The sequence below is a fragment of the Vidua chalybeata genome, chromosome 23 (assembly GCF_026979565.1).
Source record: "Vidua chalybeata isolate OUT-0048 chromosome 23, bVidCha1 merged haplotype, whole genome shotgun sequence".
Lineage (NCBI taxonomy): Eukaryota > Metazoa > Chordata > Aves > Passeriformes > Viduidae > Vidua > Vidua chalybeata.
In genome coordinates, this window is record NC_071552.1 from 7,159,265 (window position 1) to 7,172,410 (window position 13,146).

General features: G+C 44.3%; 1 protein-coding gene across 8 annotated transcripts in view; it reads right to left on the minus strand.

The window, feature by feature from the left end:
- Window positions 1–1,075: 1,075 nt before the first annotated feature.
- APLP2 (amyloid beta precursor like protein 2) overlaps window positions 1,076–13,146 on the minus strand; it is a 66,874-nt gene continuing 54,803 nt past the window's right edge. For 4 of the 8 annotated variants that reach the window (XM_053963490.1, XM_053963485.1, XM_053963493.1 and 1 more), the window contains 8 exons: window positions 12,900–13,028; window positions 9,040–9,139; window positions 8,328–8,498; window positions 7,719–7,754; window positions 4,914–4,996; window positions 4,009–4,083; window positions 3,375–3,530; window positions 1,076–2,623 (listed from right to left, as the gene is read on the minus strand). In XM_053963490.1, coding sequence (XP_053819465.1) covers window positions 2,522–2,623; window positions 3,375–3,530; window positions 4,009–4,083; window positions 4,914–4,996; window positions 7,719–7,754; window positions 8,328–8,498; window positions 9,040–9,139; window positions 12,900–13,028 — 852 coding nt within the window. In that variant the 3' untranslated portion in view covers window positions 1,076–2,521. The remainder of the gene's footprint in view (window positions 2,624–3,374; window positions 3,531–4,008; window positions 4,084–4,913; window positions 4,997–7,718; window positions 7,755–8,327; window positions 8,499–9,039; window positions 9,140–12,899; window positions 13,029–13,146) is intronic. The other 4 variants (XM_053963487.1, XM_053963486.1, XM_053963489.1 and 1 more) reach the window with 4 other exon arrangements.

Genomic DNA, 13,146 nt, shown 5'->3' on the forward strand with positions numbered 1-13,146 from the left:
CCTTGGAGTCTGAATAATTTAGCCAGAATATGGAGGTTCCAGTGGAACCAAGGAGCCCATGTTTAATGAGAAACAGGACACTCAAATGCTTCCTGTTCCAAATTGCTAAACCTTGTTTCCTCCTCTCCCTCTCTTCCTCCAGACCTATTGAGAACTGCACAGATCAATATAGAAGAAAATTAATTCTGTCTATTGACCTTTAAAATGACATTCAAGTGACAATGACTCTTAAGACACTTCACTGAGATGAGAGAGTAGGAATATGTGCTTGAGGTCACACCTCAAAGGAGAATAGAGAGGAATCCTGACACATGGGACCAGAAATAGCTTTGAGCTTTACAGGCTGTTTGGTTTAAGTCTCTCTTCCAGAACACCTAAAACTAACAGTTATTTCTCCTCATAAAACAGGAGCAGCAGCGATACAGTGAGCGCTAACATTAATTAGGTGATTCCTGCCCTGGGCTCTATGATTAATTATTTCAGATCTGGCCATCCACCAGAAGCAACCACAGAAACTGTGTCACTGTGAGGTCTTTTTCCATGCCCCTGCATCTAGGAATTCTAAGATTTCCTGCCGCCCCTCTGCCCAGCCCCATTCCTAAGGCCTGTGGATGTCACAGGCTTTGAGCACACAGCCAGCACAGGGTCCCTGTGGCTCTCAAGGAAGTGCAGGTGGAAGGCCAGGGACAGAACAGCTTGTCACTGCAAAGAGCCTTGGCTCTGCTTGCTCCCATAGGCTGTTCCAGCAGCCACCTGCATCCTGGGAATGAGGAGAACCATCTGCAGGATCTTCAACAAGCAGCCAGAGGCAGCCCCAGCCCCAGCTCTCCCTGACTTGCACTCCAGCAGCTGCTTTAACGCTGCTCAGGATCCAGACATTGGTTTAGCATCCTGCCTCCTCCTCTCCACAAAGGTCATCAGGATCTAGAAATACCACAAAATACTCCAGGCATGGTTATACATCAATACCTGTACAGTCTTTCTCACCATCAGGGAAAGGATTTGTGAGTTTGGCAGGACATGGTGGGAGGAGGGGGAATTAGAGTGAGCCCATGAATAAAGACAAGAAGCAGTCTGGAAGTTAAAGTGTTTATTGATGTGTTTAAACTTTGTACATTCCCCACAGACCACACTAAGGAGTTTGCAGGTAAATCTGTGCATAGTGGGAAGAAACACAGAAAGGGGAAGAAAAAATAAAGTCACAGGAAAAATAGAAAAAATACACCACAGGTTACCAGAACCCCCAGATTTAAAAAAGCCGTGAGCATTAACACCAACTATACAAGCATTACAAAGACATGATGATGGTGGAGTGGAACAATGCCCCTTTTGGTCTTCTTGGGGCCTATGCATCCTATTTCTCTTAAAGCAGGCAGCATCCCTTTCCCAAGATATCAGTCAGTCTCTTCCCTCCTCAGCTAAGAGACCTCTCTGTGTTTGTCAGCTCCCAAGGTCCCAGTTATCGCAGTGATTTGTCATTTCTGGCCCCACATCACCCAGGGAGATGCAAAGGCTCAAAAACCTGCAGCTCTTAAGTAGTTACCATGTTGGTAAGTCAGAAGAGCTGGGGAAATTAGAAAGTAGTAGCAAGAGAGGGCTGTTAATGCCAGGTGAGTACTGAAGGAAACTGGCTGAGAACAGAGGATTTCAATTCAATACCAGAACTTCCAACTCTAGAGCAGAACTGAATCTCGAAGGGGAATGTGCAGACCCAAGTATGCACAAACCATGTTCTAACATTCTACTAGAATAACTATAAACAGAGATACTAGAAGCCTTTTAACTCCTTGCCTCCAGGGAGTCTTGATTCCTAGAGCCCAAGCTGCTAAGCAGCAGAGTGCACACCACTGGCATTATGAAAATGGGATTTTTTTCCTTTTTTTTTCTCTTTTTCTTTTTTTGTCTCATTATAAGGAATTTTGTTAGATACCATTCCTAACTGCTTCCTTGCTTATGCTGTAATAGCTCCTATCCCTAAATTAATCTCTTTGCAACTCCCAGTGAAATTCACTTAAAAAAAAAAAAAAAAAAAAAAGGAAAAAAGAATAATGCTTTATATACAAAAGCCAAAATGACCAAAGAGCCACAACTGTCTCCTTTTTTGAAGATGGACTGGTACAAACGACCCTCAATATACAGGTGGTCTATCAGAAATAAAAATCAACATTTCCCATTTTATATATATAGAGCTTGTATCAGACAACAGTACAACAGAACTGGTATTTTTCAGATTATTAAAAAAAAAAGAAAACTACATCTCAGTCAAATATCTGCAATAGATCCATTTTTCCCATTTAAGGAGATTTATATATCATATTGTTATATTATAATTTCTTCACCCATTTTAAAGAATGGAAATTGCAACTCTACAGTAGTAATTATAGTCTTAATGATCCAGGAGTTCTGAATGTAAGATGAAGTCCTCTTGAACTGTTGGTCAGTAGTTGATCCAAAACACTGGACCACTTTGGCCCTCCACCCCGCACCTTTTCCCATCGGGGCTACTCCATCTTCATCTCTTTTATATCTGCATCTGCTCCAGGTATTTGTAAGTGGGATTCTCGTAGCCATGGTTTTGCATCTTGCTCAGATGCCGCTCCTCAGGGGTGAGCATCGGGTCAACCTTTGAAAAAAACACATGATACTGGTCAAGGAGACACTTCCAGGATTGATTCCACAGAACAAGAGGCAACAGACAAACACTGAATGAATACCATGGTGAGCAGTAAATGGACAAAAAGGTAAACTGCAAAAGGTAATTTTGATAGAATTGCTTGTTCAGGAGCTGATGCCTCCTGCCCACCCAATCCCCTGTGAGGATGTTCTCACAAATCTGTCACTGCTCAGCCAACACTGTAAATCAGGGACCCACTTCTCTCATTGAAGAGGCTGTTATGATCTCCTGCACAGGTGGGGCAAAGGGAAAAGTGGCTTTCTCTGGGTTCCATTAAGTTGTCATAGAAATGTGCAAGGAAGAAGGAGCTGCTCTTCAGCATTTCATCAATCACAAAGATTCTTAACTGTCAATTAGCCAGGAGGAAAAATTGCTATGGACTGACTGACTGCCCTGCTTAGGATATTGCCTGAAAAGCTCATTTACTGCTAAATCCTACCCTGAGCCAGCCAGGGAAGCCTAAGTGAATCCTAGTGATAAGCAAATGCAACTCTGGAGTGGCATGTGCCAGCACAGCACACCTGGGACTGGCACCTGCACACTGAGGAACAAGCAATGATGGTGTCAGCAGGGACAGAGTTAATTCCTACCCAGCCAGAAGCAGAAACTCTTCATGGCCTGGCAGCTCCTGCCATTCTCTACCCCCACACACATGTGATTCAACACTATTTTCATCCTCAGTTATGGAGCTGTTTCTCACCTCCACAATTCCATGGCTGATGGTCCCATACTGCCTCTTCCTCAGCATCACCAAGCTGATGACTATAACAGTAGCTATGGCAACAGCAATCACCAACAGCCCAATAAGGGCACTGCTACTGAAGCCAAAGTCATCACGGAGGGAGTTGTCATTATCCTGGAGGGAAGAAAACAGAGCAGGTTGAGGAAGAGCAATAAGGGAGATGCACTGCTGAACACAAACCTAAACCATGGCCACTAGTAAGGTCTTTGACCATCTGTGGTATCGAGATACGAGTGATTATACACTAGACAGTGTATATATATCATCCTTAAGTATTCCACCCCTAAACATTTCACCTCTAAATATTCCATCAAAAGGATAACCAATGCAAAAAATTTTCCCCACTTAGTAGCCCTGGACAGACACTGGCCCACATCCCTTCTCTATCCCACAAAACACTTTTGCAGTAGGAGTCAAGTTAATATCTAATGTGTGTTCACTGTTTACATTTTATGCAGAATGGCTCTACTGTGTTTCACTCTGCATAAGCCCCCAGGCATCCAGGCACCAAACCCTGAATTCAGTAAAAATGGTCATCAAAATCCAGCATTAGGAATTTGCCAGTCCCTGGATTCAGCAGCCAATAACGTACCGGCTCATCCACCAGCCCTCCAACACGCTCTGCGTTGAAAATCATCTCCTTCACATCAAGGGTTTCATCAATTACCTAAAAACGGCCACAAAAGTGTTTTATGGAAGGATCCACACAAAACAAGGAGGAGAAGGAAGACAGACAAGAGACCTTTAATGAACACTAGCAAAGGCTCAGGACCACTTACCATCTCCCCTCTACTCTCAACATGGAATGTTCTCCAACTCTTATACAGCCACCAGAGATAGTATTCCAGCTAGTTACCTCCAGACTATCTCAAAATAAAGCCCCCCACGCCCCCCCCCCCAAAAAAAAAAGTGCTAACTTTGGACCCAGTATTTGTGTTATGTCAGATTTAACCTGTGGCTTTAAAACAGTATTGAAAGGAAATTCAAAAGCTGTCTTTTTAATTTTTTAAACCCATGGAACTGAGGCAAAGTGGCTGTCACTAGAACCCAGAGAATTCTTAACACTGCGGATAGAGACAACTCTGCTGGGTTGCTCACCTTCAGAGGAAGGTGAGGCCTCCCTTGCCATGAAAAAAAAAAAGTGGGAACACAGGCAGAACGGAACACACCAGCATTCAGTGTGTTCAGACAAGTGAGCTACCTAGTGAAAATAAAGGGACATCAAAGGGACTCTGCTTGGGAAAAGCATTCCTAAATCAGAGAGTTCTCAGCATCAGACTGCCAAAGATCTGAAGCTCCTTTGCTTCCCCTCCCACCCTTCTGATGCTAATCAGTATTAAGAGCCTACAATAGTCATCAAACTGACTCCCCCACTCCATATGGATAATGAACACACTGACATTCTGTGAGCTGGAACGAGACATGGAAACAAGCCACTGATATTAATTAAGTGTCCACAGCAAGTTTAGCTTCACAAAATAAAGGTGGAGAGCTCACCACATTTTCATCCACCTTGTTCTTGCTGTTAATCACTTTTTCTTCAGCACCAATCAGCCCGTCCAGCTCAGTCATGCCAGAACCTGCACCAAAAGAGCAAGGAGAGCCCATCAGCCCTTAGGAACATTATGGAAGGGTCTACCTACTCTGTGTAGAGCTGCCATGGATCGTGTGTTTAACTGCACAGACCGCCGAGTATTAACTTGTCCTCATGCTGCTGTGTCAGATGGCAGCTCACAAGCTACAGTGACAAGTGATTAGGAGGGCTGTTAATGAGGGGAAATGAGGTGGCAATGAGAGAAGCAGATCATCACCAAAATCAGGTTGAGGTGTCAATTCAGACAAACTGCAGTTAAGCGCTTCTGTTAGATGGCCCCAGACAAAGCATAACACATAGTGAGTGCAGTAATGGCTGCAGGTGTCACCCCAGGTCACCAACACCCCTCTGGGATCCTAGACAGGAGTGGACACACATTTGTCTGCCAAGAGCCAGCAAACGGGGAATGCTTTCGGCATTGCCCATTCTGCTGGAATCAGGCACATCAGCAAGTTCCTCGGGAATGGGAATGAGAATTCCAAGGTCACCCAGCATGGCCCTGTATTGAGCTGCTGTTCCATGCCTGGCACAAGCCTAAAAACAATAAATCCCGGGACAAGGGAGAAGCAAAGAACCACACCAGCCTTTGTACCAGAACATCACTACCCCATTTCCAGGCTGGAACCAGCACTGGCTCAAGAGAAGAGTATCAATTTAACAGAAGGCTCTGTATAAACTGTTTTGATCCAAAGCATTTATAAATCGATCAGATCAGTAAGAGAGTCTGATGCAAACTGCCCTGACATAACATGGCATGTTAAGAGAACACCAGTGTTCCACTGGTGGTGGGAACAATGTAATGACCTGTGATGCACTTGTGCAAAAGCAGGACAGTGAAGCCTCAAACCTGCAGTGGATCTTTCCAGTAACAGAGGGAAATTCTACTATAGCACTTCAGGCTTTGTTGGTGACTGCAAACCCCCCCCACTCTGCTTAAACTGCTGAACTTGCAAGGTGCTCAAGAGACGTCAACTGCTGCTGGAATTGGCAGCATTTTCTTTGATGTTGCCAATCATCAACAACAAGGACAAGCTACTTGGCTTCAAGGCAAGTTTTTACAGTGACAAGTTTGTATTGCCTGAAAACGCCACAGAAATAACATTTCACTATGAAGCATCTCAGGTTTTAGTGCATCACGTTTTCCTTCGGAGGCAGTAAGGCCAAGACTGCCAGTCTGACTTCTCTCCACTGTCAAAGCAGGTTATGTTATTATGGAAGTCAATGATTGGGATTTTCAGGAGAAACCAGCCACAAATAGCTTGTACAGAACTACTGTATTAACTTTTGGCCTATGGTTGCTTTATTCCAGTCTCAGGAGCCAACCCAGTCTCCAGGGCTGAGAGTTCAGCTGCTGCACTGAGCTCTGCTATTTGTCTCAGTGTGCAGTACCAAGTAACAGACCCGGTCCTATGTAGCTCAAAGGCACAGTTTATATTATATACCTCACAGGGAAAAAAACCCAAAAACACACACCTGCACAAAATCCCCCCCTACCCCACCAACCCAATACTCCCTCAAAGCCCTTGAGCAATTCAATGAAAAGGGAAGGGAGAGGAGGAACACGTATAGGACAATTGCTGTCCCCAGGTCATCAGAGACTCTTGTATTTACACAGACAGGGAGAACTAGCACAAATTTATCACCTGCAAGGCAATATAACAGCTGTCCAAAAATTTAATAAATAAAATATCAAACTAAAGTCTATCCCAATTCTTGCCAGAGCAGTCAGCACACTGTACACTGTTCCACACCAGGGATGAAGGTGAATTACATTTGCAGAGAAATGTGGATAATGAGAGTAGTTTCAAGCTATTTGGCCTTCACTGTGTTACAAAACCATGTGTGATCACATTAAATGGTTATTAGAAAAATCTTTTGCTCTCCTTTGAGATCTACACAATATATTTGGAACGAAATGCAGATTAAAACACTGGGTTTACTCCACACACAGCTCATGCAGCACTACTGCAAGAGCCTCCTTTTTCTACTGATCTTTCCCCGATTCCGTATCACTAAGAGACATTATTTAAGTCTAATATTTCTATGATGCTCTTAAAGCTGCTTTTTAGCCAGGTACTGAGCTACTGCAGAATTAATCCTGAGTTAAGGGAGAAATGGAAAACCACACACACTTTGCTTGGTATGGAGAGATGCTACGTGTGGGAAGGTGATGCTGAGGAAAGCAGAAACATGGAGGAGGAATCTCCTGATTTATCTGTCCCATACTAGCTGCACTCCATAAGGACATTTAGATTGGAAACAGCCTGTGTCCTGAAGAACACTCATTTCTTGTTTAGTGGTGTCATGGGGCATCAAGGACAGGTTCCACAGGAGGCAGAAGAGCCTCTGGACTATTCCCCACCAGCACAGCAGGGTTTAATCTGAGAAGTGTCACAAATGGAGAGATGCAAAGCACCACTGCAGACAATGGCTAAGGCCACCTTCCCCAAGGGTTAAGAGCCACTCCAGGCACTCCGAGACCCTTGTGAGCCCATCAAGGAGGAACACACACATACACAATTGGATGCTCAGACTTGCTGGCTTCTTTAAACACTAGGCCTAAACAAGCAGAACTGAACATGACTGATCTAAGTGAAAGCAGGGAAATGAAAGTCAAGGTGAGTATGAAACTAAAATGAAGCTATCAGACACACTGAGTAGGTAGGAGAGCGATTAAAAGCACTGTGAGGGAGCAGCTTAGAACCAACCTTTTTTCATTGGATGGTACAAATCCGGCTGAGGATCTAGCAGGAGGGAAAACAAGAACAAAAATAGCAGAGAAAGGAGATTAAGAGAGAAAGAAAAAAAGGCTGGTGCATGATTTCTGACTCAGACCCTGAGAACAGCTTTTAGTCTACAGCTTTAGGCTCAGGACTCTGTTCAAGCGTTTTTAAAATAAATACACACACACACACCAGCTGTCAACATCCAATGATACAAAAAAATAGATATACATATTAAAAAAAAAAAAGGGAATTCCTTCAGCCCTTCAACAGGTCACAGCACAAAGATTTAACATTACATAAGAATGTTTTTGTTAAAGACTGAAAATTAATTCCAGAGTCAAGATGCACTGTAAAAACTTAACATTTGCTGCAAAATGAAAAGAGAGGACAATTTTGCAAAGAGAAGAATCAGAAAATCATTAGAACAGATCAGCAGACATTACTCACAGCACTGATTCTCCAGTGAGTGAGGGATCCTGTCAGGGTGACTGCTTTACTCTACATCACCCAAAGGGATGGAACTTTATCTGTTCCAGCTAGTCTACTGTCTAAGGAAAATCACCAGTGAACCCAGTGTTCAGCTCCACATACCTTCATTTTCAGGCAAGGCTGGGAAGGTTTTCACCTGGAACGGGTGGAAAGGTTTGCCATCCAAGGGAATTTCTTCACTCTCCTCAGAGCTCACTCTGACATCCACCTGAGACTCAGAAATGGAGGATGTGAACTGATCCATGTCTGCACGCTGCTCCTGAAGCAGCTCATCTGAAAGGAATAAAAGGAATTATTACACAGACTGCATGAAACCTGGCAGAGACAGAGAGGGGCAGATGGTTTGAACCAAGCTGAGGCAAGACTGCAGGAGAACACTGCTCTCAGGGCTGCCAGGTTATTTTATCTTGCGTATTTCATCTGGAATTCTCAGTAAAGGCGTTGGTTAGAAATGCATTCAAATAAGGGCCAAGAGGTTTGTTTGATGTGGCAAGAGGTTTTGGCAAGATGAGACTAACCTATAAGGGGAGAAAGCATCTGGGGTTTTTTTATGGATCTTTTTCATCTCCTTTAAGAGAGACAGCTTTGCTATTCTGAACATTGTTGACTTTATTTTAAACGGACAGTGAAAATTCTTGGAAGAAGCTATTCTGTCTGGCTGTTTTGTAACATCCAGACAGTATCTTCCTTGAGCCCAAGCCCAAGCACTTGTTGTCCACCCCCTCAAAGGAGAGAGCAATCTTTTGGGAGCTCATTGGATATAAAAACTTGGGAGTCTTAACACAGCAGCGTAGGGGCTGGCATACACACTCACCAATCTCATCCTGGATTTCTTCAGCCACATAGGGCACCTTGTAGAGCAGAGACAAGCTTTGATTCATCCGTTCCTCAATCACATGAAGATGTGTCATCACCTGGAGATGTAAAAGAGTGTGTTGGAGTAAGCAAAAACTGTCAGTCACTTCACAGTACCAGTTCTTTCCTTGCTCAATAAAATATCTATTACTGGTGGATCTGCCATGGCAGGCAATAGGGGACACAGATCCATCCAGTCCAATTCTCTGACAGATGCTCTCACACTTCACTGGAACTGGCCATCTTGTAGATGATGCTCTCAGGAGTTTGGAAAATGTTGGGAGTAAGAGAGGATTCAGCTGACTCTCACTATAATCAGCTCTCCACTGCAAACACTAAAATGCCATCAAAGCTGGTATTTCCCATATGCCCAACACAGTCATAATTAATCTCCGGTAGCAGCTTTATTAAATGGATTATCATTCCTGACTGCTAGAAAAGGTATAGGCAAAAGGAGCAATCAGGATATTTTATCAGCTCTGGTTTCAGAACAAAGGTGCCTTTCAAACCAACTGTGGCATTACATTTGTCCTACACCCACTCACTGGCAGCAGTGTTCTCCTTTCCTTTGAGAAATACATTCAAACTCTTAGCAAGCTCAAATCATTCCTCCTAAGCACATTAAATCCAGCAGTGAAGTCAGGCCTGACCTGAAGAGGGTGCTGCATAATCAGGGATCAAGGAGAGCAAGGAAAACATTTATATAGATGGCCAAACATTGTAAAAAGCTAAAGAGTCAGATAGACCTATTTCACAGTCTGATGCATGCCTGACGTGTAAGAGCAAGGTTGAAAACAATTTAATTTTGCATGTGGCAGCTTGTCAATCCAAGAAATCGACTGAGGAGCTTAAAAGTGCATGTGAAAAGTAAAGGGAATGGAAATTGAACTGTACCACCCACATCCCTCACATGTCGATCTGTTGACACTGCAGCCTTCAGAATGAATTAAGAACTGTTTAGGTTTAGCTTAAGAACACAATTCTCACACTCTCTCCTAGGCTGTGGCAGCAGCAGAACAAAGCGCTGGGCTGGGCTGTGCTTGACATGCCTCTGGAAATGTGACCACAAATTCCACATGGAGAGCCAAGCATCATCATAACCACCACAGTTGCCACCATTCCTTCTGGGGATGTGCAGCTTAACAAGAATCCCACAGGCAGTGGGAGACCAGGAGACACCCAAAAACAAGGTGGAACCCATGGAATCTGCCACCTCCCAGTGTGAGGTTTGCTTCTGGAGAATCACTGTGACACCACTCTGCTCCTCACCAGAAGTGACAGCAACAGGCTCCAGACCCTGTCCTACCCTTAACCCAGGATATTTCCACCTCCTGGTTATACAGTTTTTAATGCATTTTTTCCTCAGTGCCTATTTCTTCCTCTTGGCAGCACTAGATGTGTTCCACTGCACTGTCTCCCTGCAGCTCTCCATTCTTTCTTCTTCTTGCTTACCTTTTGTGCATTGCAGAAATCAAAGACACTCCAAAGCAGCACAATAGCCACAAACTGGGACTAGGAAAATATTCCTAAAGCTGCAAAAGGACAGTGAGTTCTCTCTGAACCTAAGAAAGGGCACATCCTTCCAAACAGATCTTTCAGTGTTAACAGACCATTCTTGATCGCAATTTTGAATCAGCTTTCCAACACATCTTTCACTATTTTAAAACAAGTGAAAACAAGTATCAGCATAATTCCAAAGACTTCCAGAGTATCTGCAAGTACTCATACAAATACAAAAGCCAGGTTTTAAGTAACATATTCACATACACTATCCAGCAGAAGGAAAAGGTTTTTCTGACTGTTCACAAATACAGTGTAATGGTGTAGTGGGCCTAGTGCTGGTCAAACACCAGCAAACCCACTAGACTTACTTTCAGCTTTGACAATAAGGACTAGGAGGAGAGCAAAGCAGGCTCAGAAGTTTTCTTTAAACTTTATTAACAGAATTAAAAGAAAAAATAATAAAAAATCAGAATAAACCTTCAGAACACTTCTCTGCCCCCCAACTTTTCTTTCTTTTTCCACTGACAATGTAAAGAGATAAATTTGATAATTTCAGTCAGTTTACCACTTTAAAATAATCTTTCTTTAGTCTACTTAGGGAGAGGAGTCTCTCCTGCCATGCCATGGAGACTTTTCCACAAGAAACAGTTCTCTTGTGGTTTTAATTTTCACTAATAGCACCTTCCCAGAAATCTGCAATCGTGAAGTCCCTCCCACATTTTGGTAGTTTTCCCACAACTACCACCATGGGTCATTTCAGCTTATTGGGGTGCAATTTTGAGGATGAGCTGTTCTAGAAACAAAAGTTCTCTTCTCCCTGGGAACAGAGGTTTTCTTCTTCCATCCCTGGGGCAAGGTTTTTCATCTCTCTCATTTCTCTCTGTTCAAGCTTCTCATTGGATCACAGCTACTTCAACATCTGCTTGTGTCAACACAGGTGCCTCTGCTCATAGTCGTGGTTAGAATGCTACCTAGATCCTCCAATGCATTCCATGAGTTACAGGGGGAAAAAAAAGTCTGATATATCAATTATATCTTCACCATAGCCTTACAAGAGAATTTCAGCCCAAGACTAAGGCATCTCCTCATTCTCCTCCCATCTGGGATTTGACCCTTTCTTCACTGACCTTGGTGTCTCCATGTTGCTTCCTTTACGTGTCTTCACCCTTTCCTTTTCTCTCACTCAAGAGAGGATTGATGTCTGCAAGTTTCATCTGTGCACTAAAAAGAGTTACTATCTCGTCCGGGCCTGCGGATGACCATGTGATCTCTGCCGGGCAGCGGCCACTCTGTTTTCTGGCCCCTGCCGCGGTCAGTTCCAGCCACGGGATGCTTTCTGTGCGGGGCTGCAGGGCTGCCTCTGCTCTCAACCCCATGATTTTCTGCAGTGCCAGCAGAACAGCTTGGCGGCTCACGGCTGGAGCGGGGCCCGGCTTTGCTCTGGCCAATGCCAAACGGAGCCGGCCTGGCCCATCAGCCGTGGCTGGAACTCAACATGGCAGAATCTCAGCCGAGTCACAGGCTGAGCTGGCCAGGCTGCGCTGCGGAGCGAGCCTGGCCAGTGTCCAGTTACCTGTTCAAAAGCAGAAGGAAGAGTGTTTTTTCTATGATTTGTTTTTAAGTGTGGTTTCACAGAGGCATGTTTAGTTTTCTTAAGTGGTTTAACAGGGTGTCAATATTCAAAACTAGGCAGCTGATTGGTTCTTTTGGGTCCGGAGGAAGCTGTTAGCAGTCCACACCGAGAATCGCTTCCGTAACTAATGGATTTTCTCTTATAAACTGTAGAACATAGACCTATCAAAACCAGACTTTCTGATAGAGCTAACAACACTGATCAAGTACTTGGAAAGGGTTACGATTTATGCTTTGGAAATCAGGCAATAACGCTGCAGAGGCATGAGAGAATTCCCACAAACACCAAACACAGGCACTATGAAGACCAAGCTTAAGGAAGGAAACAGGTAGACACTTGGAAGAAGTGAGAAAGCCTGTTCAAGAAAACCAAGTCCCCAGAAAATAAATATCAGGGGTTCTTGATAGAAGGAAACATAGAACTGATACTGACCTAGGTCTGAACCCCTCAATTGTCACTGTGACCAACAATGTATAAAACAGAACTTCAATTTTTAACACTGAGTCAGACACCAAGGAAAACCACACAGCGAGCATGTCTGGTGACAGGAAGTAAGCACAGGAGAGAGGGAGAGCTCCACAAGGATGAAGTTGCTGTAGTACCCAGCAACATACAGCTTCCAGAGCCTCCGACAGCCCCAGGGCTGGGCAACAATGGCTGCCTTGACAGAAACCCCTTCATACCTGGGATTTCATCTGCGCAGCCTTCTCCGGATCCACTGCCAGGACGTGCTGGTAGTGGTGGATGGTGTGCAGCCTGTCCTTGTTCTCGGCACGGACGTAGCGCTTCAGGGCCTGCAGGATGCGGTGGGGCTGCAGGACAGGAGCAGGGAAGAGGTCAAAACACTGGTGTCAACCCAAACCCACAGCTGAAAACAGCACTTCAGGTGTGAGCCTACTTTGGTGCTGGATAGATCTATCACCTGCACTC